This window comes from Symphalangus syndactylus, chromosome 22 (genome assembly GCF_028878055.3).
Source record: "Symphalangus syndactylus isolate Jambi chromosome 22, NHGRI_mSymSyn1-v2.1_pri, whole genome shotgun sequence".
Taxonomy (NCBI): Eukaryota; Metazoa; Chordata; class Mammalia; order Primates; family Hylobatidae; genus Symphalangus; species Symphalangus syndactylus.
Genome location: NC_072444.2, coordinates 19,177,497 through 19,204,679, shown reverse-complemented (window position 1 = coordinate 19,204,679; position 27,183 = coordinate 19,177,497). Strand labels below are relative to the sequence as shown.

At 49.7% G+C, this 27,183-nt stretch overlaps 1 protein-coding gene across 3 annotated transcripts in view; it reads left to right on the top strand.

The window, feature by feature from the left end:
* Positions 1-12,668, top strand: part of IGSF21 (immunoglobin superfamily member 21) — a 281,206-nt gene extending 268,538 nt beyond the window's left edge. For all 3 annotated transcript variants that reach the window (XM_055260925.2, XM_063631748.1, XM_055260926.2), the window contains 4 exons: positions 10,497-10,582; positions 10,988-11,180; positions 11,581-11,619; positions 12,442-12,668. In XM_055260925.2, the coding sequence (XP_055116900.1) occupies positions 10,497-10,582; positions 10,988-11,180; positions 11,581-11,619; positions 12,442-12,512 (389 nt within the window). In that variant the 3' untranslated portion in view covers positions 12,513-12,668. The remainder of the gene's footprint in view (positions 1-10,496; positions 10,583-10,987; positions 11,181-11,580; positions 11,620-12,441) is intronic.
* Positions 12,669-27,183: the final 14,515 nt, after the last annotated feature.

The following is a 27,183-nucleotide window of genomic DNA, read 5'->3' as shown; positions in this document are numbered from 1 at the left end:
CCCTTCTGTAGAGCCCTTGCAGACCCGGGTATGGGGAGAGCCTTGGAATAGAGTTCCCGGGCTGAGGACAGCCATGGAGAGGGGGAGGAGATGGAGCAAACTGGAGTCAGGATGAGCACAAATGGTAGAGTCAGGTTCTTAGGGAGGTTTGCTGAGCTGGATTGGAGAAGATGGGAGGTACCCACAGGCCAAGGTAGTTTGCTGGGTTGAGCCAAGAATAGGAGAGGTCAGAAGAGTTTGCTGGATAGGGTCAGGGACACAGGAGATCGGGGAGGTCAGAGGAGTTGCTGGATTAGGTCAGGAACGTAGAGGTCTGGGAGGTCTTCTGGAAGGGTCAGAAACAAGAGATTGAGGAGATTTGCTGGGTTGGGTCAGGAACATGAGAGGTTGGGCAAGAGCAAGGGAGTCGCTGGGCTGGGTCAGCAACATGAGAGGTCAGGGAGTTTGCACAGTCTGGATAAAAAAATGGAAAGTCAGAGAAATATGCCAGATTGGTGTTAAAAACAGGGGAGGTTTTCTAGGTCAAAAGTGGAACCAGGAAGTTTGCTGGGTAAATAAAGAATACACAAGAGTCGGGTTTCTTCAGGAAGGGTTGCTGAGTCAAGTCAGAAGCATAGAAGGTCAGCGTGAAGACCAGGGGAGGCCAAGATTTTTCGAGTCAGCCTCAGGAGCACAAGAGATCAGGGGACATTTGTCGGGTCAAGGAGAGGAAACTCGAGGTCATGGCATGCTCAGGGGAGTTTTCTACATCACAGGTGGCAACATGGGAGGTGATAGGGAGATTTTCTGGATTGCACATGAGCCCAGTGAGCTCAGAGGACAGTTGCTGCATAAGGGTTGCGAACCTGGGAGGTTGCAGGCTTGCTGGATCAGGTTCGGGAATTCTGAAAGTCATAGGAATTTTTGCCAGGTTGGGGTCAGGAACACATAGGACTTGGAAGGATGTCACTCTGGCTTACACTTTTAAGCACAATGAAAACCCTGTCATCTGTGGGTATGTGGGAGGCAGGCAAAGAGGACACTGGCTGCTCACAGCCAGCTCAGCCCAAGAACCCAATCCCTGTCCATGATCTGCTCCTCTCCCCCACAGAGCACCAATCCAGGGATCCCCAAAGCAGTTCCCCAGTAACTCACTCCCTTCCCCTTATAGTTCTCCTCCCCACTGACTCAGGGAAGGGAAAGGGGAGATGTGGAATCTTCGCTGCTGCTGGAAATATACAAGACTCATCTCCAGTTGTTTGTATGGACTGGGTGGGCAAGGGCAGGGGATGGGCACAATGACCTCTACTTGTCCTTTCCCCTATGTCCTTTGAACCTTGATCTGCAGCCCCCAGCAGCTCCTCCCTGAGCCCGAGATGCCTGGGCTCATACTCCAAAACTCCTGTAGTGTTCAGGGGCTGCCTGGAGCAGTCCACAGCCTCTAACCCAGGCCACTCATGACCAAGGACTGAGAGCAGTAACTGACAAGAATTGGGACTGCAGCTTGTGTCAGGTGTTCTAGAGAGCTTCTGTTTCAGCTGGACCACCAGAAAACCTAACAAACACCTCCTCAGTATCAAATACCAAAGAAAAGGCATTCTTGTGCGGATAGTATGTACTATGTGCCAGGAACATCTGCAAGGATTCTCACCCAATTCTCACAAGCACAAGTTGGCTGTGTAGTACCATTTTGCATATGAGCAAAACTGAGGCTCAAGTTGGTAGAGTCCTTTGCCAAGTCATTAACTTTGTATGTGGCACTGTTGAAATTTCAAGCCAAGTTTATTGGTGCCTTCTTCACTCACTACCATGCCAACCACTGAACTCACCAGCCCCAGGGCTGGGTGTCTCGGCTGGTTATGGGACTGGTTCCCTGAAGACCCATTACGATGGCCCTTTGATTTTCTCTCTCTCTTTTTTTTTTTTTTTTTTGACAGAGTCTAGCTCTGTCGCACCCAGGCTGGAGTGCAGTGGGTGATCTCGGCTCACTGCAACCTTAGCCTCCCGGGTTCAAGCGATTCTCCCGCCTCAGTCTCTCAAGTAGCTGGGATTACAGGTGCCCACCACCACATCTGGCTAATTTTTTTTTATTATTATTTTTAATAGAGACGGGGTTTCACCATATTGGCCAGGCTGGTCTCAAACTCCCAAACTCAGGTGATCCACCTGCCTCGGCCTCCAAAGTGCTGGGGTTACAGGCATGAGCCACCACACTCAGCAGCCCTTTGATTTTCACAGGCCACCTGCCGATACTGAAACTAACAATAAAGGCTAACATTTAGTGAGCACCTACTATATGCCACAGACTGTGGCTTCTCTTATATCAACCCAGTGAGACAGGCACCATTATTATCCCATATCACAGAGGAGGAAGCTGAGGCTCGGGGGTTGCCCAAGGCAAGTGGGGGAGAATTCAAAGGCTCCAGAGTCTGCTCTAAGCCTCTCACTCTGCCTCCTCACGGCGTCCCTCTGTCATAGGTGCCCACTTCCTGGGTACTCTTTGTTCATCATTCCATAAAGATATCACAAGCAGGGCCACGCACAGTGGCTCACGCCTTTAATCCTAACACTTTGGGAGGCCAAGGCAGGTGGATCACGAGGTCAGGAGTTCAAGACTAGCCTGACTAACATGGTGAAACCCCATCTCTACTAAAAAAAACAAAAAATACAAAAATTAGCCAGGCATGGTGGTGCATGCCTATAATCCCAGCTACTCAGGAGGCTGAGACAGGAGAATCACTTGAACCCAGGAGGCGGAGGCTGCAGTGAGCCAAGATTGCACTACTGCACTCCAGCCTAGGTGACAGAGTGAGAATTCGTCTCAAAAAAAGGAAAAAAAAAAAAGATATTACAAGCATCACTTAAGGCCAGGCCCTGTACTAGGTGCTGGGATCTTCTCAACCCAGATCCTGCTCCTACCCCTCTCTTGGTCCTCCCACCTTGCCAGCCCTTCACTCCTCTCTCTGGACCCTCCATCCTTCCATGGCCTCTTCCTCCCCTGGCAGAGCAGCCTCCACCCTTCACCTGGTTGCTTCATTTATGAAAGCCCCCTCCTGCCCCTCTTGTGGAAACTCTGGCTTCCAGCAGGGTGGCACCCTTGCCCCACCCCACCAAGAATAAGGATGAGAAAGACGAAAGGCCAGATACAGACTTCAAGGCAGGTGGTGAAAAGTGAGCTTGTAGCTGACATCTCCTAGTGATGGGAGGGGGTGTGCCTCTGCTGGCCTGTGTGACCCCTATCAACAGCACCTCAAACCACATTAAAGCACTTGCCTGCTCTGTCCTGGATCCCAGGCCCTCCCTTAACTGGAGCTGCCTCTGTGGGCACCCCCACTCCCCATCATCAGAGCAAGGAAAAGAAGGGCCCACTTATAAGCAGTGGGCCTGGACAGGCAGGTCTGCACACACTGAGGGATTTGGGGCATGGGGACACAGCAGGGCCACCAAGATGAATGGTCCTAATTGGGTGGGTGACACCTGGGCTGACTTCCCAGCCTCCCTCGACTGCTGAGTGAGAACTCACTCAGACTTCTTAACATCTCTGAGTCTCAGTTTTCTGACCTGATGAAGGGGGAGAATAGTAACTGCACAAATGTTTTGAGCACCTACTCAGAGCCAGGCTCACTGCAAGATGCTTTCCTCACCAGGTCTCCTTTAAACCTGCAGTGAACCTGTAAGGCCGCTGACAGTTGCTATCATATTATTCCCATCTGAGAGGTGAGGGACTCAGGTTTAGAGTAACCTTTCTTAGGTCAGCCAGCCAAGGCTGTCTGGCCCCAGAGCCCATGTTCTTAGCCACTGTGCTCTACAGCCCACCTGTCAGGGCTGTGGTGAGGCGTCACTGAGCCAGGGGGTGTGACCAGTGGAGTGTGCCATGAGCCCAAGGGTCGTGAGTGTATGCATCTTGCACCATCAGGGCACCCTGCACTCTGGGTGAGACAGTGGGATGGATTAGGTGACCTCAGAGCACAAAATCCAATCATTCAACAAGGATTTTGAAGACCAGGCCAACGAGGGTGGGGCTTGTCTCCCTGCAATGAGCCTTCGCTCCTCCTCTTCCCTTGCACGGATGCCCTCCCCAGCTGAAATGCCACCCCTGCAGGAAGACTTCTCTGACCCTCCCCCAACCCTTCGAGCTGTTTGTGCCTCTTCTGAGTTCTTGTCTCACCAGATTTGTACCTTTCTTGTGATCTGGACCACAGATGCCTGAGCGTCCTGGCACCCATCTCACTAAATGGCAACCATGTCCTTCCCATTGATCAAACCAGAAGCCTTGCAGTTCCCCACCTTTTCCACCCTTTCCTCCTATCCCACATGCAAACCGTCATTAAGCCCTGGCAGCTCGACTTCAGAATATATCCCAAATCTGCCACTCCTCACGGTCTCCTCTCCGAATACCCAACCCAAGCACCATCAGTTCAAGCCTGGGTTATTAGAGTAGCCTTCAAACTGGTCGTTCTGCTTCTACTTTCGCCCTATCCTATTTCCCACCCTGATTGATCTACTTAAAATATAAATCAGATCATGACACCCACCCACAACCTTCCTGTGGTAGACAAATAGATTGATAAAACAGGATAGAGTCCAGAAATAGACCCACATACACAGAGTTCATTGATTTTTGCCAAAGACCCCCAAGGCCGTTCAATCAGGAAAGAGAAGTTCTCTTAACAAATGACCCTGAAACAAATGAATAGGCATAAGGAAAAATTGAACCTGGACCCCTACCTCGCACACACACAAAAATTAATTTGAAATGAATCATGGATTTAAACGTAAAAGTCAGCATCGTGAAGCCTCTAGAACAAAACATAGACTTTGTGAAATTGGTGTAGCAAAGGTTTCTTAAAGTGGTCACAGAATAAAAACTAAATAAAAACTAAATGATAAATTGAAATTCAGTAAATTGGACTTAATCAAAAATTAAGTCTTCTGCTCTTACAAAGATATCCTTGAGAAAAATGAAAGGCAAACTATAGAATGAGAGAAAATACTCTCAATACATATATCTGACAAAGTATTTGTAACCAGAATATATAAAGAACTATGACAAATCAATAATGTAAGACTACCCAATTTTTTAAAAAAGAAAATATACAAATGGCTAATAAACATGTAGAAACGTACATTACATTATTAGTTATTACAGAAATGAATATTCCAACCTCAATGAAACAGCATTTCGCATCTATTAGACTGGCTAAAATTTTAAAAACTGACAATACCAGATGTTGACAAGAATGTAGAACAATCAGAATTCTCATGCTTTGCTGGCTGGAGAATAAAATGGTACTACTACTTTGAAAAACTGGCAGTTTCTTACAAAGATAAAAATATTTCTGCTCTTATGACCCAACAATTTCACTCCTAGGTATTTACCCAAGAGAAATGAAAACATATGTCCACAGCAGCTTTATTCACGACAAGAGCAACAACAACAGAACTGTAAATAATCTAAATGTCCATAATTAGAAAAATGAATAAACAAATTTGTAGTATATTCATATAACAAAATACTTTTTATCAATACAAATGAATAAACTCATGATACCTGCATTAGCATGGATGGAGCTCAAAAACATGTTGATCAGGCTGGGCACGGTGGCTCACACTTGCAATCTCAGAACTTTGGGAGGCTGAGGCAGGTGGATCACTTGAGGCCAGGAGTTTGAGACCAGCCTGGCCAACATGGTGAACCCTCGGCTCTACTGAAAATACAAAAATTAGCTTGGTATGGTAGCTTACGCCTGTAGGCCCAACTACTTGGGAGGCTGAGGCAGGAGAATCCCTTGAACCTGGGAGGTGGAGGTTGCAATGAGCCGAGATCGCGCCACTGCACTCCAGCCTAAGCGATAGAGTAAGACTCCGCTTCAAAAAACAAAAAAAATGTTGATCAAAAGAAGCCAGATGACAGAGTACTCACTGTGTGAGTCCATTTATATGAAATTCTAGAACAAAAAATAAATATCCATTGATAGAAATGGAACCATGTTGGCCTATGAAGAATGGAAATTGACTGGAAGGAGGCCTCTGCTCAAGTCCTCTACTCAGAGGGTCCTTCCTTGAACACTCTATCTAAAGCAGCCTCTCCCTCCTGGTTCCTTCTACCCCTTCTCTTGCTTTGTTTTCTTACATAACTAATTTCCACCTGCAAGTATATTCTATATTTGCTTATTGTCTGAATCACCCACAAGGTAGGAAATGAGATTTGGTTTTAGATGTAATGGCAGTCAGGTGAACTGGCTTGAAAAATTCATTCTTCATATATTTTTTAACTGTGATAAAATTTATCTATTGGGAAATGCAGGTCCTTCAGTGCACAATGTGACAAATTTGAATAAATGTGAATGCTGGTGTAACCACCACCCCAGTCAAACTCTGGGCATTCTCATCACCCACTAGAATTTAAATGGCACATGGGCAGGGTCTTTATCTGCCTAGTTCACAGAGTACAGGGCTCAGAACAACCCCAACATAGTTCTTAATAAACCACTGTTTAATAATTAATTAATTAATGCTTTTCTAGGTTGTTGAGAAGATTAAGTAAGGCAGTGCATACAAAGTGCTTATAGTGACAGGCGGAGCAAATATTCAGGAAACATAAGCTACTGTTATTATTCATCATAGTATCCCCAACAGTGACCCTGGATAGCGACCACCACAAATTAGGTATACAATAATTAGATGGATAGAGCAAATGAATAAATGGATGGGTAAGCAAATTGGTAGGTTTATGGGTAGGCATGTGGATGGATTGGTGGATGTTTGAATAGATGAATGAATAAAATGAATGCTTGGATGGATGGAACGATGGATGGATGGATGGATGGATGGATGGATTGATGGATGGATATTTGGATGGATGTTCGGATGGATGTTTGGATGGATGAATGGATGGTTGGATGGATGGATGGATGTTTGGATGGGTGGATGGATTGACGGATGGATGGATGGATGGGTAGTTTAGATGGATGAATGTTTGGATGGATGGATGAATGGATGTTTGGATAGATGTTTGGAGGGATGGATGAATAGATGGATGTTTGGATGGATGGATATTTGGATAGATGGATGGATGGATGGATGGATGGATGGATGGATGGATGAGTGGGTGAATGGGTGAGTGATTGTCTTAGAAAGCATCCAGAATTCCTGGGGGAAACCTAGAGGAGCTTTTCCTTGAGATTCCACAGTACTATCCTTGCATCAGGATGCTCAGGAGAGGTAAGGAAGGCAACTTATATGTCCAGGATCTTTTTCATTCCCTGAACAGATAGACATCACTTTACATTTCACATTGCAGTCTGATCTCCCTCCTCCATTGTCATTTTCAGAGTATTTCCTCAAGCAGGGTGGTAGCCTATTCTCCCCATTTACAAGTTAGAAAACTGAGGCCCAACAAGTTGAAATGACTCATCCAAGTCATACAGCCAGAAAGTAGAGGGCTAGGTGTCAATCCTGGGTCTCTGGACTCCTGCTCTTTCTCTATGTCCAGGGCTTGAGAGGCAGGAAAGTCCGGAGACTAAGAGCATTCCTTTTGGGCACTCTCAGCCATTGTGGTCTAGAAGCAGGCAAGTGGGGCCAGGTTTTGATTGTCTGGAGCTGCTAATGGGCCAGGCTCTGAGTGTCAGGAGCCTGAGGGTGGAAGGAGTGAGGAGGCTGAGAGCAGCTGGCTTGGCTTCCGGAAGCAACATCTCAACACAGCAGTGAAGGAGGGAGTCAGGGACCATCTGCTGCAAACGCACTTGTCTAGTGGCAGCCGCCAGGATAGAGCTTGAAAGCAACAAGGGAGGACCAGACCCCCCTTCTGCCCACCCTCTGTGCCCCTCAGGATCAGATGCACACAGGAGCCCAGGAGCCGGGGTGCCCTGGGTGGAAGAAGGCACCCATCTCTGCCCCACCTCCGCCCCTGGGCTCTGAGCCTCCCTCTGAAGCCCTATGTGCCATCACGTCTTGTTACTGGTACTTCCTGTAGTGTGACCTTGGACAAGCCACTGCCCCCTTGGAGGGCTAGTTCTATGACCTGCACAATGGATTTCGTGATAACCTGCCTCGTAAGTACCAGAATGGTGTGACCGTCCTAAAATGCCTAAAATGGAGTCTAGCGCATGTTCGACACCTGAGAAAGGCTGGTTCCTTCTTCCCTTAGAACCAGCAGGCCCGTGTCCAGTCCTGAAGGAGTAAGGCAAGCCCTTTAGAAAGCAGGGCAGTGAGGAATCTAACCTAGAAGGGAAAGGTGCCTGCCCCTGCCCTAACAGGGCTCCAGCCTACTCCAGGACCAGGATGCCCTTCAGCGCCCTCTCCTGGCTGCAGCCAACAATGCCACCCCAGCAGCACTTGAAGAACCTAAAGAGCCGCCAAGATTACCCAGGGCCAGACTGCCCTAGGCCTGGTTTCCCGTCTGCAAATCGATGTCTACAGCACTTGAGAGTTCATTTTAAAACCCAGAAACTTACTTGGGCTCCCTGAGCCCTCATTTCCTTGTGGCGACAATCTCAAAGGCTGGAAGGCTAAATGAGATTATGCATATGGCACTTCATGTGGGTCCTGGCTCTCAGGATGCGCTAAACAAATGTTAGCCATCAAAGCTGCCACTGCCTGATGTTCCTAATGGCCCCGCGTGTCAGGCAAGGGGTATCACTGTTCCCATGTTGCACTTGGGAATGCGAAGGGGAACCACTCATCCGAGGGTGCAAAGAACAGATTAGAACTCAGCTCTCAGGTATCCCAGGCCAGTGGCCCTTCCACACGACCGGCTGGCAGATGCAGCTGTAGAACCAGCCCTTCCCTACCCAGCTATTCCCTCCCCTTGGTGCAAGCCCTGATCTTCCCACGCATGCTTCCCTAGACCCATGTGGCCTTTCAGATGTCTTGCTCATGGTTTAATTAATAGTCCTTTGGTTTCATTCTCAGAGAATGAAATTGGCAGTGCCTGGGAGACCACCCACATCTGCCAACTGCTCTGATTTCCATTCTAAGAGCTTTGAGTCAGAAAGAGAGGTCTGGGGACCAGCAAGGAAAGGTGGGGGTAATCCCAGGGCAGCCCCAGGGCCTCAGGACAAAACTTTTCCACCCTTAGAAGATGTTTACACAGAGTAGCACAAAGCATAGAGTACCAGACAAAACCCTCACCCCTTCCTCCAGCCCTGGAAACTCAATGGGATCTGTCTCCCAACCCCCTTCCCTCCCTGACCTGCCTCTGTCCCATGCCCTGGCTGTTCCCTGTGCCTGGAATATGCCTCATGAGCTTCACAGCTCGGCTTAAATGTCACCTCCTTGGAAGAGGCACCCTGACCACTATCTGAGGATGTCACCCACCAACTCTGAGCCCCCTTCCCTTGGTCTAGTGATGTGCATGGAGCACTGTCACTCTCATCCTGTTTTGCGTATGTGTTTGTTTGCTTATGAACTCTCACCCCTACTGAAGTGGGAGCTCCATGTCAGCAGGCACTGGGTCTTGTTCACCACCATATCCTCAGCTCTGCTCCAAATGGCTGGCTCCATAATTACTGTTGAGTGAGTGAGTGAGTGAATGAATGAATCTGGGGAAAAGAGTGCTGGCGAGAAGGTCAGGAAACATGGGTAACTGGCTCTGCGAGTGACCTTGGATAAACCTCTACATTATCCATGGAGCTCTGTTTCTCAGCTGGAACAAAGGGAACAAACCCAATGATCCCGAGTGGCTCCTCCATCCCTGATATTCTCAGGTGTTGTTCAGAGGATAGCCATGCCCTTGGGCGTCTTGGCATTCAAGCTCAGAGATATAAAGGGACTGAATAAGAGGTGATACAAGAAAGTGAGGAAGAGAGGCAGGGAGGCTGGGCACAAGGAAGGAGGTGGTCTTTCTTCCCACACCGTGTCCACCCCTACCCAGAGGTTCTAGAAAAATCCCACTGGGAAGATTAACCTGTTAGAGCACTGACGCAGGAGTAGGAGACCCCCACCTTGATCTTGGCTCTCCTCAAGGTGTGACCTTTGGCAAATCACTTCATGACTCTCTGAAGCCCAGTTAACTCAACTGGACAATGGGGCTGATGACACCAGAAACCACCTCGCAAGGGCGTAGCGTGGGTGGGAGTTGGGGGTACCTCAAGTCTGGCTGCTGGCGCAGGCTGCTCCCCATCAGCAGCCTAGTAGCACGTGCCCCAGGTAAGTTTCCCTCCCTGACCCCACTGTCCACTGGGCCTCTCTGATCTTGTCCCTCATGGCACTGGCTTGTACTTGTCTGTTTGTCTTTCTTCCCCACTGATGTGTGAACCCCCCAAAGGCAGGAATCCTGTCCTTTATACACCCTTGACTCCCCAGGTCCTAGAGAGCATCTGATTCATTGCATGGGCTTAGGGAATATGTCTGAATGAATGCAGCTGTGAATGAGTGAATGAATGAATGAGCACACTGAGCTTCTGACAGAAGCAGCTGATCCCAAGGATGTTGATTGCTAGACTAGAACTTTCTCTTCCATGTACCCTGTCCCTCCTTTCCTTACTCTCTCTGACCTGGCCTTTCTCTCCCTACAGTTGCCCCCAGAGGACCCAAAATTGTGATGACGCCCAGCAGAGCCCGGGTAGGGGACACAGTGAGGATTCTGGTCCATGGGTTTCAGGTCAGCCTCTCTCTGAGCATCTGGGAGGGTGGTGGGAGGTGATAGAGGCACCAACCCAGCACCAGCATTCCTGGCGGTCCTCTCTAACACCCTTCCCTCGATCCCCAGCCACAGCCAGTGGGTTTCAGTTTCCCAATGTGTAACTGGGAGAATTGGCTCCCATGAGGAATGGCAAAGAGGTGCATGCATGTTTCACACCTTCTAGAACTCAGAGTAAACCTAACTCTTCAACAAGACATTCTCTTAAGTCCCAGACTCCTTCTCCTCCTGGAGTTCAGGGCAGCCACTCCTAACACGTCGGATGAGAATGCTGTGCCAGCCCTGGCCAGGCATGCCCCTGACCACTTGCTGCTCTGGCAGAATGGGCCCTCCTGTGACCCAACTCTCCCCTGATCTGGCCAACAGAACGAAGTCTTCCCGGAGCCCATGTTCACGTGGACACGGGTTGGAAGCCGCCTCCTGGACGGCAGCGCTGAGTTCGACGGGAAGGAGCTGGTGCTGGAGCGGGTTCCCGCCGAGCTCAATGGCTCCATGTATCGCTGCACTGCTCAGAACCCACTGGGCTCCACCGACACGCACACCCGGCTCATCGTGTTTGGTATGGCACGCTCAACTGGGGACTGGGAGAACAAACACAGGGGCGTGTCCTTGCTGGGAGGTATCCTCAGGAGGAGGAAGCAGCAGGGGCCCAAAATTTTGGGCCTAAATCCCCTAAATTTGCCCTGAGAGGGTGCCCTACTGGGAGGCAGGGTTGCTCAGTGGTTACAACTATAAATCAGCTTCAGACTCAGAAAGAACCTTAGGCAAACTGCTTAACCTCTCTCACTTTCTCCATCTGCAAAATGGGGCTCATACTATCCAGCTCCCCTGAAGGTTGTGTGGCTGCACTGAGACAGTGCATGTGATACCACACAGCAGGTGCTGGGTAAAGGGCCATTCCTTCCCTGAGCTCTGAATGCCATCCACCCTTTGGTTCTCTTTCTGTTTCTTTCCAACAGAAAACCCAAATATCCCAAGAGGAACGGAGGACTCCAATGGTAAGTCTCCACCCTCAGGATTTTTTGCTTAAAAGGGAGTGGCTTTTGAGGCGCCAGAAAGCTCTGGTCCCCCAAACTTCCCATATGCATACCCTTGCCACTCCCTGACACCTCAGGCAGGTCATTGCCCAAGGTAGGGCAGAGTCAGGGTCCAAAGTGGGCAGAGGTGGGGACTGAGGCAATAAAAAGGGACTCAGCCTGCCAAAGCAGCCAGCTGAGATTTCCGGGGCCAACTCTGCCCCATCTCACCATCCATGGCATCTCTGGCCCTCTTAACTCAGAGCTCGGTCTCACAGTCCATGGCATCTCTAGCTTTCTTAGCTCAGAGCTCGGCTGCCCTGACCTCAGAAGGGTGTGTCCAGCCTCAAGCGTGGGGCTGCATTCTGAGACTCCGGACCACTCCATAGGGCGGTTGGGAGCATCAGTGGATGTCTCAGTGCAGGCCCTTTATACTGTCCTTCCTGGGATTCCCCCAACCTGCTCTAGCCTGAGCACCACCCCAAGGGGCTCAGACGCTGCTCCCAGACCTGCCACACCCCCTTCCTACATGGAGCCAGTCTCACAGTTCACAATGGAGGTTCCCATTCTTGGTCCTCACTGCACCACCCTCATGGCCTCTAGAAAATCTGACTGCAGCCAGCAAGCCTAGGGGTAGGGGAGGAGATCATGGACAGTTAGGTGGCCAGGTGGCAGAGCTGGGCTTCGAATTCGGTTTGTCCTGATGCTGAAATCTGGCGTCTTTGCTGGGCACCTGAAGGCTCTGCTGTTCTGGAACGGGGTTGGGTGTGCAGGCTCTGACCCTTTCCCTGCCTCCTGGCACAGGTTCCATTGGCCCCACTGGTGCCCGGCTCACCTTGGTGCTCGCCCTGACAGTGATTCTGGAGCTGACGTGAAGGCACCTGCCCAGCCACTCCATCAGGCACTGACATCTCCGTGACCGGTTTTCATTTCTTTTCTAAACTATTTCCAGTCTTGTTCTTAGTCCCTTTCCATCTGTGTCTTGGCTTCTTCAGTCAGTTTAATTAAAACAAACAGAACAATTTTCCCCACCTCGGTCCGTGGCTCTGCATTCTTTATCTGTTCAGTAGCAGCAACTGGGCCCCTCCTTCTGGCATTCAGCACTGGGACAGACACTGAGAGGGGAATGGCAAGGGAGATGGAAGTCCTGCTCTTCCCAAATGAACAGTGGACATGGGGCTCACTATCTCACTCAAGTCCTAGCATCCAGGCGTGGAATGTGGCCAGAGACTTGAGAAATCCAAATTCCTCAGGGCTAAGTGTAATAGTCAGCTGTTGACACAATAATGCTGCATAACAAACCAACCCAAACCTCAGTGGCATGCAACAACAAGCACTTGTAATTATGTTCATGTTCAGGTTGAAGTGGTTCAGCTGATCTAATCTAGGCTCAGCTTGGCAGTTCTGCTTCAGGCAGCAGGTCAACTGGGCTGGACTCCAAGCTGTGGGTTGGGTTCAGGCCTCCTCCATGGGTTGGTCTGCTCCATGGGTGTTTGTCTGGGGCCCACACTAAAGGAGAAGTGACTACCTGACATTTGATGCTCTTATGGTAGATCACCAAAGCTCAAGAAGAAATTCAAACCATTCAAGCATGTTTAAGGCCTCTGCCTGTGTCATGTCCGTGAACACTCCTTTAGCCAAAGCAAGTCACATGGCAAAGGCTGACATCAGTCAAGGTCACATGTATGTCAGTGGTAGAGGTTTCTCAGAACTTTCTACTCAACCACTACAAATTCATCATGCCATTCAGCTATTAACTCAGAGAGAAGGGCCGAGAGTCTTTGGAGAGGGGTGGGGTTGGCCTCTCTGAGCCATGGTCAAGACCTGGGATTCACCAAGAAGAGCCCATGGAAGATTGTAAGCCGTCTGGATAGGGTAGGCCCTGCTGCAGTAACATATTGAGCCCAGAGTCTTACTGCCTTAACACAGTTGATGTGGTTTGGACCTGTGTCCCCACCAAATCTCATGGTGAAATGTAATCCCCAGTGTTGGAAGTGTGGCCTGGTGGACGGTGTTAGGATCATGCGGGCAGATCCCTCATGAATGGCTTAGTGCCATCCCTTTGGTGATGAGTGAGTGAGTTCTCATGAGATCTGGTTGTTTAAAAGTGTGTAGCACCTCCCCATTCTCAACTGATTCTCTCTCTTGCTCCTGCTTTTGCCATGTGACGTGACTGCTCCTGCTTTCCTTCTTGCCACAAGTAAAAGCTCCCTGAGTCCTCCCCAGAAGCTGAGCAGATGCTGGCAGCATGCTTCCTATACAGACTGCAGAACCATGAGACAATTAAACCTCTTTTCTTTATAAATTACCCAGTCTCAGGAATTTCTTTATAGCAATGCAAGAACAGCCTAAGACAACAATAAAGATTTATTTTGGGCTCATGAGAAGCCCAAGTATGTTAAGCAGGCCTGTTCCATCTTGTAGCTACATCACCTGGAATACGTGGCTTCCAAAATCCCCAGGGGAGGAGAAGAGAAGGCTGGAGTGTCACTGTGGTAGGCAGAATAATGCCCTCTCACCAAAGATGTCCATATCCTAACCCCTAGAACCTGTAAATATGTTACCTTCCATGGCAAAAGGGATTTTGCCGATGTAATCAAGTTAAGCATCTTCAGATGCAAATATCAGCCTGGATTATCCAGGTGGGCTCAATGTAATCACAACATCCTTATAAGAGGGAGGTAAGAAGGTGAAAGGCAGTAGAAGGAGATGTGATGGCAGAAGCAAGAGATAGGAATCACTCAAGGAAGGGGCCACAAGTCAAGGAATTCAGGCAGGCTCTAGAAGCAAAAAGGGGCAAGCAAACAGATTCTCCCCCTGGAGTTTCCAGAAGGAACTGGCCCTGCCAACATGTTTAGCCCCATGAGATGCATTTCAGACTTCTGACTCCAAAATTGTAAGAGAATAAATTTGCCATATTCTTTTAAACTCAGGTTTGTGGCAATTTGTTACAGCAGCAGTTAGGAAACTAACACGATCACACAGGATGTGATTAAGGCCCAGGCCTAATAGAACATAAATCACCCCTGTCCATACCCCATTGGCCAGGAGTAGTCACATGGCCCAATCTGACTGCAAAGGAGGCTGGGAAATGCAGTTTTCCTGTGTACCCTGGAGAAGGAAATAGAATGATGACCCCAGAGCATTGCATCTGCCACAGAGAAGCTGGGACCCATTTAATGATTCATTTCCATGAAACAAAATGAATGGAAATTATTCATTCATTTATTTCTTCCCGTGGAAATGAATGAATTCCGCCCAGGCCAGAGTGGCCAGAGGAGGGAGGACTGGGAGGAGGCTCCATCACCAGGAATGGCTCTCATCACTTCTGCTGCATGAATGCTCTGTGCTTCTCCTCCCTTTCCAATCAGCAGAGACATCACTGAGTCATCTGTGACTCTCTCAGACAGTGCAGATGTCATAAGGAATCAGGGCCATCCCTACAAAAACTCCAGGTGCCAGACACACCAAGCTGAGAATTAAGCATTGGCTCTATCTCCTTGTGGTCATCAAAGCCCATTTGGCCCTGGTCAAGTCAGGTCCTGAATGACCATTTCAATCAATTTCCACATGGACTTTCAAATTTCTGACTCTCTAACTTTTCCTTGAAATTCCAGACTCAGATGTCCAACTTCATAATATGGTTCCCCTACCTCATTGGACATCAAATATGCATTTCCAACTTCATGTGGCCAAAACCCAATTTTTGGCTTTTCCTCCCAAAACATGCTCCTTCCCTAGCATTCCCCTTTTCTAGAAATAGTACCATCAACCCAGTTGCTTGGGTCAAACATTTCACTGTTATCTTTCATTCATCTCTTTCTCTCATTCTTCCACATCCAACCCAATAGCTTGTTGGCTTTCCTCTCAAAACTCATCTAGAATTTACCCACTTTTCTCTTTCCCCACTGCAAACCTAGACAAAGCTTCCTCTCGCCTGGAAAACCGCCTCAGCCTCCAAGCTGGTCTTCAGATTTCCTCCCCAGTCCCCAGTCCAGTCCCCCACATAGCAGCCGGTGGAATCTTTTTAAATCTGTCATGCCGCAGCGACCTGCTTCTCAGAACCCTGGCTTCCCATCACACAGAAAACAAATCCAAGCCCTTTACAGGTCGACCGGATGTGCTCTGCCCTGCCTGACCCTCTAATGTGTCTCATTCCCACTCCCTCTCTCCTGTTGCTTCATTCACACTCATCTTTCCATTCATTGAATTCTTCAAGTCCACTCCTGCTTGAAGACCTTTGTTCTACCTGTTCCTTACACCTGGAATTCTCTACTCCTTTGCAGGGCTGGCTCCTTCATGCAATTGGATGGCAGCTTAACTCCCACCGCCTCAGAGAGACCTACCTGACCACCACACCCCTCTCCATGGTGCCACCCTCAATTTAATTCTCTGCAAGGCGTGCATTATTACCCTATGCTTTTTCTACTGACTTGTTTATTTATTGGCAGTCTTCCCCTACCTTGAGCCAGAACGTCATCCCCATGAGCACAGGGACCATGTCTGTATTGTGCACTGCTGTATCCTCACACTTAGACCAGAGCCTGGCACATGGCTCAATAACTAATTATTGAGTGAGTGAATGAATGATGAATGAATGAATCCATACCTCCCAAGGACCTACTATGAGCCAAGCACTGTGCTAGTCACCAGGCTGCAGAGATGAGCAAGAAAATTTCAAGGAGCTCACAGTCCTGGGTTGGGAAAGCATCTATCCAGCTAAACAATGGAAGTCAAACTGTGATGTGCACTCGGCACCAGGACCTGCTCAGGACGCCGAAGCATCAATGTGAGAGGGATGAGTCAGAGGAGGCCAGAGAGAACAGAACTTTGAAGGAAACATAGAAGTTGGGCAGGCAGAAAACGGAGGAGAATATTCTAGGCAGGAGAACAGCATGAGCAAAGGCTTAGCATTAGGATGATTTAGTGTACATTTTGGGAAAAGATAAGTAGTTAGGTCAGTGATTCTAAAAGCACATTAATTCACTCAACAAATATTTACTCATCACTTACCAGGAGTCAAGTAGTGTGATGGATGCTGCATATTAAATAGGAACACTGTCTCATGACTCTTGGGTCAGTTATCTATTGCCACAATAATGCTGTGTAACAAACATCCCCAACATGTAGTGGCTTAAAATAACAGCTGTTTATTATGTCTCATTAGGTGATGGTTCAGGCTGCTGATCTGGGCAAGGTTTGGCTGATCCAGGCTGGGCTCATTCTTGCATCCTCAGTCAACTGGAGGTCAGCTGGTGGCCAGCTGGTCTAGGGTGGCCTTGGCTGGGACAACTCAGTTTTGCTCCATGGAGTCTCTCATCCCCCCAGCAAGATAACCCAGTGAAGCAGAGGAGCAAGAGAGAGAGAGCCAAAGCACACAGGCCTCTGGCGGTCTAAGGGAACCTGCACACTGGCACTTCTGCTACATTTTGTTGGCTTACGCAATCATAAAGCCAGCTCAGATTCAAAGGGTGGAGAAATAGATTCCACATTTTAATGGGAGGAGCTGAAAAGTTCATACATTCGTAGTGTGCGAATACAGGGAAGGAAGCAGAATTAGAGCCATTTTTTGGCAACCTACAACGACCCTATATTATAAGATTTATGTTCAGGAATCTTGGTTTCCCATGCACCATATTGCATACTCTTATTTAAGCTAGGAAGCCCAAGTGCCTCCTAGCAGCAATTCCTCTTTTAAAAATAACACGACTGGGCACAGTGGGTCATGCCTGTAATCCTACCATTTTGGGCGGCCAAGGCAGGCAGATTGCTTGAGCTCAGGAATTTAAGACCAGCCTGGGCAACATGGTGGGACCCTGTTTCTATAAAAAGATACAAAAATTAGCCAGGCTTGGTGGCATGCACCTGTAGTCCCACCTACTCGGGAGACTGAGGTAGGAAGATTGCTTGAGCCCAGGAAGTTGAGGCTGCAGTGAGCCATGCTCATACTACTACTGCACTCCAGCCTGGGAAACAGAGTGAGACCCTGCCTCAAAAAAAAAAAAAAAAAGAAAAGAAAAAAAATACACACACACACACACACACAATACACATACAAACACACATATATAAACATATTATTAGAAAATATAAATGATTTTATTCAATAAATATTTGTGTGCCTACATTTTGCAAGCTGATAGCAAGACAGAAGTAGATGATTTTCAGTTGCTGAAGGCTCTTGGCTAATCTGTGTATAAACACCCAGGCCTGATCAGCAGGCAACAACCACAGAGTACCCCCTGCCTCCTCCGTGTACTTCCTTCTTCCCCAAAGCCCTGCTCTGTCTCATGAGAACCACCTGCCCCCTCACTGCCTGCTAGCAATTCTACATAAGCCTCTGCTGCACAATACCTTTGCCTGTTTTCTGGAGGAGATTTTAAAAAAAGAAAGATGTGTTCCCGCTCTTTTTCTCAACAGAGGGAAGCCCATGTAGGCATGAAATTGGAACTGCCTTGCTCCATTCACAGCATGGTCGTTGGGCTCCACTGACCCCTGAGGTGCGTTAATATCTCAGCAGCAAGTGGATGAACCACGCAAAGTGGTAGGGGACACGCCCAAAGAGAGGCAGCTGGGAGGCCTAAGGCTAAAGGGGTGGGGCGGCTCCTGCTTCGGGCTTTGAATTTGAGGACTTTGAGCCCTGAGCAGGCTGAGATGGTGGCTTATTCAACCTGAAATTGAGGAGTGGGAGGACAGCGATGGGCAAAACAGAGCCCAGCCCGAAAGGGGAGATGGATGCTCATTTATTCATCCAAATGCTCATTCACAAACCCCGAGCATCACCCGGGCCAGGCTCTATGCCAGGCAGGAGAGGCATAAAGACAAGCAAGCCAGGCCTTGTCCTTAAAGAGATCCCATCCATCAGGAATGACGGACCTGGGGGAGAAAGCACTGCAATTCCATGTGATAAATATCAGAATAAAAGTATGAAGAGGAGGCAATAGGGGCACAGAAAGGGTGAAAGGCTGTTCTGCCCCAGGACATCAGGGGAGGCTTCTAGGAAATGGTGACATTGCAGCTAGGCCCTGAAGGATAAGAGGGACCATCAAAGTCAACTCTGCCACCAGCACAGTTCGGCCCCAGGTTAGTTCAGGTGCCTCAGCTATCTCTCAGACACCAGCCCAAATGCTGCAGGTCACTAGGAGGGACAGGGCCCCAAGTTCTGGTTAGGTTTGCATTGTCACCTGAGCAGACCTCATCTTTAAAAAAGTAGGCTGGCCAAACACAGGGCTGCTGGGCCTAGCCAGACCACCAAGTTCCCCATTCCTTGGAAACTCCACCTCAGCTCATGGCTCTTCCCAGTCATGAGTCCTGGTCACCACCCACCATCTGCAGATTCCCCCAGGGGTACTCTGGCTGTGCAGAGGCCCCCTGGGCTGGTCAGCTGCCGCTTGGGATGGCCCAAGTTACTCACTGATCCCTGCTGGCTGCAGGTGAGCCCAGCAGGCCGGGTAGATGCAGAGACACCTGCTGGGTCTCAAGGGGGACACTGTCACCAACACCCACCGCACCAGCCCAGGAATCAGCCCCCGCCTCCTGGGCAATCAGCCCTCAGAGTTGGGCTCATCAGCAAGAAGTGCCCACAGCTGCTACTTAGCAGTCTTGTGTGTGGTGGCTCTAAGATGGGCCCATCTTCTCTCTGGCCTGGGCTCTTCAAGTGTGAACATCTGGGGTCCTCCCCATCACTCTGGACAAAGGAAGTCGGGGAAGCCATGCCCCTCATCCTATTGCTGCCCCTTCCAGGGAGGAGTGCTGGCGCTAGCTCTATGGGGGTCCATTTGGCCAGGAGCCTGTGAGAGAATCAGAGTCTGTGGTTGCCGTCTTCTCCACGGCATTGGGGCACTGTGCCTCTGGGGCCCAACAGCCCCCACCCCAGTGGAAGTCACATGCTCCTCTGGCCCTCTCGCCTCCACAGACTGGAGACCTTTATCCCTCTTGCTTTTACCCTGGCCACGGCTCTTGGCCAAGCAGGAGAGGATCTGGAGGCCCCGTCCCTGACAGGTGACTGGGACCCAGCAGCCAGCTTCATCTTGGGCCATGGTTACCTTGTCTGCAGGGAGACACAGGGCAGTGAACCGCGGCTCTCATCCAAGAGGCACTGGCTGCCCTCACAAGACAGTGACGCGGGGTTTTCAGATTTACTGTCCTGACCTCAGAAAAGCTGTAGGTTTTATTAAATGCACAAGTGTACACAGAGCTGAGAAAACAAAAACAAGGCCCCCTGGGCTCTACTCCTGCCCACGGGAGCCAGCAGCCCCAGAAAGACCCCCAAACGTGGACTTGCACATATCTGGGGCAGAGGCAGGGATGAGGGTGGGCCAGGGTCAGGGGCTAACTCCCTTCAGAAGCACTGCAGTGCCTATGAAAATGAAAGCAAGAGGCAGGGAGAAGGAAAATCAGAGGGAGAGGAGGGGAAGGAGGAGCCTGGAAAGAGAGGGAAAGGGAGTGGGAGGGGAGCTGAGAAAGGGGAGGTGGGGAGAGGCCGGGGAGCAGAGGGAGAGAGGAGAAGAGGGGGCAGCCAGCAGTGGGAGGCTCAGAGATCCAGGGAGAGGGGAGGCTCCTCCAAGGATGTGAAGATGGGATAAAAGGGGCAGAGAAGGGGAGTCACTTAGGGGAGGGGTTCTGAAAAAGAGCAAAAAGAGGCAAAAATCAGCAATGAATGAGACAAAGAGAAAATTGGAGAAGGAGGAAGTGAACAAAAATGAGGCAGAGATCGAGAGACAGAGACAGAGGGGGACAGAGTACAGAGGACATAAAGAGATAGAGGGGGACAGAGGACAGAGGACATAAAGAGATAGGGACAGAGACAGAGACACACATAGAGACACACAGAGACAAAGAGGGACAGAGAGAGACACAGAGATAGAGACACAAAGAGACAGAGGGGGACAGAGTACAGAGGACATAAAGAGACAGGGACAGAGACAGAGACACACACAGAGAGGTACACAGAGACAGGCACCCAGAGACAGAGTGATAGAGAGAGACAGAGGACATACAGAGAGAGAGATAGAATACAGAGACACAGAGACAGACGGGGACAGCGTACAGAGGACATACAGAGAGAGAGGGACAGAGAAAGAGAAACACACTGAGAGAGACATACAGAGACAGAGACAGAGAAAGACAGAGTGCAGAGAGAAACAGAGAGAAGAGGGGAGGAGAGGACAGAGAGAGGGTTGGGAGAGCAAGCCTGGAAGCACAGATAAAGGCGGTGAGACACAGAGAGGCAGTAAGGAGAAAGAGACTGGCCCTGGAGCCCAGCCGGGGAGGCGGAGCCGCAGACCAGGCCAGAGCGGGGAAGTTTTCCAAAAAGCATTTAAGCTGTTGCATCAGTGATTACGCCCTTGGCCTCCTCCAGGGAATGACAGTCCTGAGTGATGGGTGGAAGGAAATAGATGGGCAAAATGCATGCATTTTTTCAAATGGGGCTGCAGGCTTAAATGTCAGCAGGCACAGTGGAGCCCTGGCCGCCAGCTGCACCTGACCTTGGGGCTGAGTTTCCATAGCTGCTTCCCCTGCGTCGCCCCTGCTCTTCCCCCTCTTCCCTCCCATCCTATCCCAGCAGCTGCCAGCTGATGAGGGGCCCTTGTAGTCCCCAACCCTGGCCCCCATACTCTCCTGCCTCTTACTCCACTGGACCTGGAGTTCCCAGAGCCACAGACAAAAGGTCCTCGGAGGAATCTTTCTCTAAACTGCTTCTCCCCTCCAACTTCCCAAATTCGACCTCCTCCAGGGACCGTCCTTTTCTGACTACAGGAAAAGCCCTTCCTGAAATCCTTTAAAGCCTAGGCTTAGGGGATTGGGTTCCTGCTTTAAGAGGAGCACGGCAGAGCGATCGAGCATGGGGACCCAGCCTGCGTCTGAAGTCACTGTCAGCTCTGTCACTCACTATTTCTATGGCTTTGGCACTTTACTAACTTCTCTGTGCCACTACTTCCTCTTCTGTAAAATGGGGACGCCGAGGTCCATGGCGTTCACCTCGGAGAATTAAATAAATGAAGATGTGGAACATCCTTAGAACAGTGCCTGGCACATGGTAAGTGTTCAGTAAGTATTAGCTATTGTCATCAATATCATGCAATAGGGAGCAGTAGGTGAAAGCCTCAGAGTCACAGAAGATGCCTGGAAGTAAAGTGGAACAAGAGAGTTCCAGATCCTCCCTACTCAGTGCGCAGTCCCAGGACCGGCAGCAGCTGCATCCCCTGGGAGCTTGATAGAAATGCAGGATCTTAGGCCCCACACTGAACCTGCAGAAACAGAATCTACCTTTTCACAAGGGCCCAGGCCATTTGTGTGCCCAGTCAAGTTGGAGAAGTCTGCTCCTGGCCTAGGTGAGCCCAGTTAGAAGCTTACTTAGGTAGTTAGAGTGAGACGCTATCAAGGTCAGTCATGGCTGGACAGGGAGGGCCGTAGGGTGCACCAGCCCTGACCTGTCTGCCGCATGCTGTGCTTGGTGCTTTATCCTGCAGAATGACCCTGCTTTCCACTCTTCAAACGATGGGGTAAAGCTCAGAGAGGCTAAATGACTCTCCCAGGCACAGATGCCCAGTGTTTGTCAGGACTGATTCCAGAGAGCAGGGCTGCCAGACAATGGGGCTGGAGGAAGGCAGCTTCAGAGGGAAGCTCCCAGCCCTCTGGGAATGGAAGTTGTGTAGTCATGGGGGTGATAAGAAGCCAGAGGCCTTGGGCCTGCACAGTCGGACAGATGGGATAAAGAACCAGGAACGGGGCCGGGCCAGTGGCTCATGCCTGTAATCCCAACACTTTGGGAGGCTGAGGTGGGTGAATCGCTTGAGGTCAGGAGTTCAAGACCAGCCTGGCCAACATGGTAAAACCCTGTCTCTACTAAAAATATAAAAATTAGCAGGCATGGTGGTGGGCTCCTGTAGTCCCAGCTACTCGGGAGGCCGAGACAGAAGAATCACTTGAACCAGAGAGGTGGAGTTTGCAGTGAGCTGAGATCATGCCACTGCACTCCAGCCTGGGTGACAGAGCCAGACTCTATCTCAAAAAAAAAAAAAAAAAAGAAAAGAACCAGGAATGGGAACACAGGGGGATGGTGGTGATTAGTTGGATTCTGGACAAGCCATGCTCGAGGGGAAGAAGGGATATTCCACGCCACTGTCCAGCAGGCCAGGAGCTCAACAGGCATGACAATTTGGGATGATCTGCCTTGAGAACAACAAGAATTCATATTCGCTAAGGACCAACCACTGGCCAGGCACTTCTTGTAACTGCCTGTAAGAACAGATGCTCCCTACCCTATAGATGAGCAAGTGGAGGCTCCCAGAGGGGAGTCATTTGCTTAAGACCACACAGCTTACAGCATAGTGCTGCAATCAGATCCTCCCATATGCCCGGATGAAGAACTTATACTGTTTCCTGCTGCACCAAACACACATAATCTGGTGCTTGAAGTGGCTGAGGGTCTTAGTTAGGGTTCCTCCTAAGGTAGACCCTGAGATAGGGATTTGGGTGCAAATGGTTCATTTGGGAGGAGATCCAGGAAGCACAGTGACACAGGCAAATTGGGTAGGGAAAGGAAGAAAGCTCATACAGGATGTGCCTGACCTGGCAATTGTGGCTTTATCCCAAGGGACCCTGAGATTCTGCATTGTATGCATCTCAGACTGGCCCCACTAAGGAGCAAGGAAGCTGGAATCACTGTCACCAATTGCTGGAGCATTAAATCCACTACCTGCAACCAACCAACCAGAGAAAGTCCCTGGTAGAGAGCCATAGCATGGTAAACTGCAGGAGACCCTTGGTGGGCTTTGAGGATGGAGGTGGGGCAGGGATAGTATCTGCTAGACTGAGCCTTTTAGCCTCCCAGGGAACCCATTGCCCCCTTTGAAATCCCGAGGTAAGAAAGAGAAAGATCTTGGGGTAGAGGGATGTGGCTGCCCAAAGACCGGCACCATGGTCTGAAATTCATGTTGAAATTCTAACCCTTGAGGTGATGGGATTAGGAGGTGGGACCCTTGAGAGGTGATTAGATCATGGAGGCAGAGCTATCATGAATGGGATTAGTGCCCTTATAAAAGAGGTCCCAGAGAGGTCCTTTACCCCTTCTACCATGTGAGGTTACATTGAAAAGACATCTAGGAAGTGGACCCTCACCAGACACTCAATCTGCTATTGCCTTGATTTTGGACTTTCCAGCCCCCAAAACCACGAGAAATAGATTTCTGCTGTCACTCAGTTTATAGTATTTGTTATAGCAGCCTGAACAGAACTGCTATGCAGGAAGAGAAGTGAAGAAGGAGACCATCCAGCGAGCCCAATGCTCAAAGGCCCAACGGATCCACTCCTGACCCTGGAGGGACCCCAAGCCAAGCCCTGGGGATGCTCTTAGCGCTTCCTCTCCCGGCATAGGCAGCTGACTTCACCCATCTGGGAATGGTCTTCATTTTGATGAAGAGGCAGTCAGGGCTGAAAGGTGGTGTGTGGGCAGGAGGCATCTGCTGGAGCCCGGTGGCAGTGCAGCTGCAGAGCCGCAGAGGACGGCTCTCAAATCTACCCAGCGACAGTGAGACCCAGGGCTTTGAAAGACTTTGGGGGTCAAACTGCAACTTTGCCATGTTCCCAGTGTGGGGTCTTGGGCAGCTTGCTTAACCTTTTGGAACTCAGTTTTCCCACTACAAAATGGGGATATTTACACACATATAACAATTCACATGAGTAACAGCGTTTATAAATTTAGGAATTCATCATTTACCAGATATTCTGTATGTGCCAGGCACTGTGCTAAGCACCTTGCATGAATCATTTTGTTTGATCTTTATAATAACCTTTCAATAGAGGAAGCATTATCTCTATTTTACAAATAAAGAAACAGAGGCTCAGAGAGGTTTTGTAACTTGCCCCTGATCACACAGCAAGTAAGTCCTGGAGCTGGGATCTGCACCTAGGCTTAATGCACCAGGTAATTTTGCCTCCAGAGGTGAGAAGCCCAGCACAGGCTCAGGTGTAGGCCAGGCACTCAGTAAATGTTGGTTCCCTTTCCTCCTTTCTCCCTGGAAGCTGCCCGAAGGCAGATGGTTCTTTTAAACATTCTGACGATCTTGAGCTAGTCAGTTCCAGAGGCAGCACCATGAAGTGTTTAAAGAGCTCTAGAGCCAATCTCCCCTGGATTCAAATCCTTGGTTAGCGATTGACTAGCTGTGTGACTTCAGGCCACTTACATAACCTCTCTGTGCTCACATGACCCATCTGTCTAAATAATGAGGCTCACTATCACACACACCGTGCCCATAAAGGCTGTTATGAGAGCTGATGAGAGAGTGCATATAAAATACTTAGAAACGTGTCTGCATATACTACGTGCTCAACAAATGTTCCCTGTCATTATTACACACTTGGCACCAGGAGTTAACAGTAATCTCCATCTTTAATACTAGATAAAAGGGATCTCATGGGGCTGGCTGCTCTTCCCCCAAAGTCATTCTGTGCCCCCAAATCATCCCATTATAAAGGGAAGGAAATGGAGGAAGAGGAAAAGAACAAAGGAGAGAGAAACTCGCATGTACTAACTCAGATTCTTCGCAAGGTTATTTCCCTGGGTCCACCCAACAACCATATAAGAAGCTGTTATTGTACTCAATAAATGAAACAAGAAGTGACCCCAAGGGGAATAAAGGACATGCCTAGAATTACACAGCTGGTAAGTGGGGAGCACAGGTGAGAATCCCATCCTTTTGAAGCACATCTCCCACTTTCTTGCCTTCAGCTAATGATGCTCTCTGCACATGGCCACCTCACCACCGACCCTCTGGGGAGTCAAGCCTTAAGCTCCTGCCAGCAGAGAAGGAGGGCACGCAGAGAGCCACACTCTCCTACGGCCAATGGCAGCTTTAGGAGGACAGAGAGCGACTCGACAGAAAAAGGAGACAATCTTCTCCGTGGATGCCCAGGGCAGGCCCGCTTGCTATATTCCCAGACCATCTGTCTACTATGTGGGGTCCACACCTTCACCCCAATACCAGAGAGGAGGCCTCTTCTTTATACCTAAAGTAGAAAGGCCCGATGAGTCTCAACTCACGTTACAGCTGGGAAAACAGAGGCCCTGAGCATCTTGCCTGGGGCTGTACGTGGGTTATACCCAGGGTTGCCCAGGCTTAGTGGCAAAGCAAGGGCAGGATGCCAGGCTGGCTGACCCCCACTCCTTTTTCTGGAATTACACTCTGCTGTCTGCCCAGTAAAGAAAATAGTAACGTAGCCAGTGGGTCCCTCTTTATGTCTTTTGGAGGGCGGAAGGGAAGAATTCCAGAGAGACCCAGGCAGGGAGGGAGGGGCTACTATAACCACAGCAGGCCTCCCCCAGGGAGAAGGACCGTGGCCCAAGTAGGGGTTGAGTTTTGAGCCTGATGGCCCCTCCTGCTGCCACCTCCTGGAGAGGAGAATCTTCTACCAGAGAATGTAGCCCACCCTCCAAGACACAGCCCTGACTGTGCCACACGCACCACCATGACCAGGCGCCGGCGTTCTGAACCCTGTTCTGGGTTCTAACAACTTTAAGGGCTTTAGTCTGGGGCTCTGGTTTAGCCTCTGAAGAGCCCAGGTTTTAAATAATAACTTTACCTTGCTATGAACCTGCTTCCACCTTGTTCTTTTCCCCTAAAATATATATGTGTGTGATTGTGTGTGTGTGTGTGTGTGTGTGTGTGGGCACCCGCATGTTGAGGTTGTTCCTGGGGGACTATTAACTAAGAATAATTTATCCAAGAAATTTGTTATGTTAGAATTACCAATTAGATATGATTATAACTTACCCTGGCTAACACTGCACTACTGTTGGAAATCTGAATCCCGTTAAAATCTAATTAGCATACATTAAGTCGAAGGCGGTTTTACTGCAGTGCGCCAGCAGGTTTGAGCTGTGACGGGCCAGGCACGTGGACTCACTGCCCACTTCAGCATGCCGGCCACGTTGCCCACAGTGCCCAGGTGGGTGCCAGGCAGCCTATGGGCAGCTTTACTCCTCCTAAGCTGAGACCAGATGGCCCATGCTCACAGAAAGGGGCAGCTCCAGACGTGGACATGATGTTCGAGGTTCTGCCTTCGGATGAGTGGCCAGCATCCACAGAAAGCCTTCTTTGACGTGTGGCTAAGCCAACCAAGGTGCTCTGGGGTCAGTGCTCTGGGCTAAGAGGATGAGGGTGGTTTTGGCAGTCCCTGGGAGCCAGTCAGCTTGGTGGCTGAATGCTAGCATCACGGAATATACCCTTCCCTGGGCTTACGGGTATGGGGATGCTTCTGCAAGGGTATAACTGCTATATCCTCATCTCTGGAAAAGCGCCTGGCATAATAACAGCAAACAGTTGCTTAGCTCTTCCCATGGGCTATTCTCAACCTCACAACAATTCCAAGGAAAAAGTACTAGGATTAGGCCCATTTTACACACGTTGAAACTGAGGCTTAAAGACCTTAAGGAACTTGCTCCCAGTCATGAAGTGGCAGAATCAACATTGGAACTTAGGTGGCTTTTCTTTTTTTTAAGCTCGGTCTTCTGATAACTTGCCGGTGTGAACGAGGTCTGTGGTC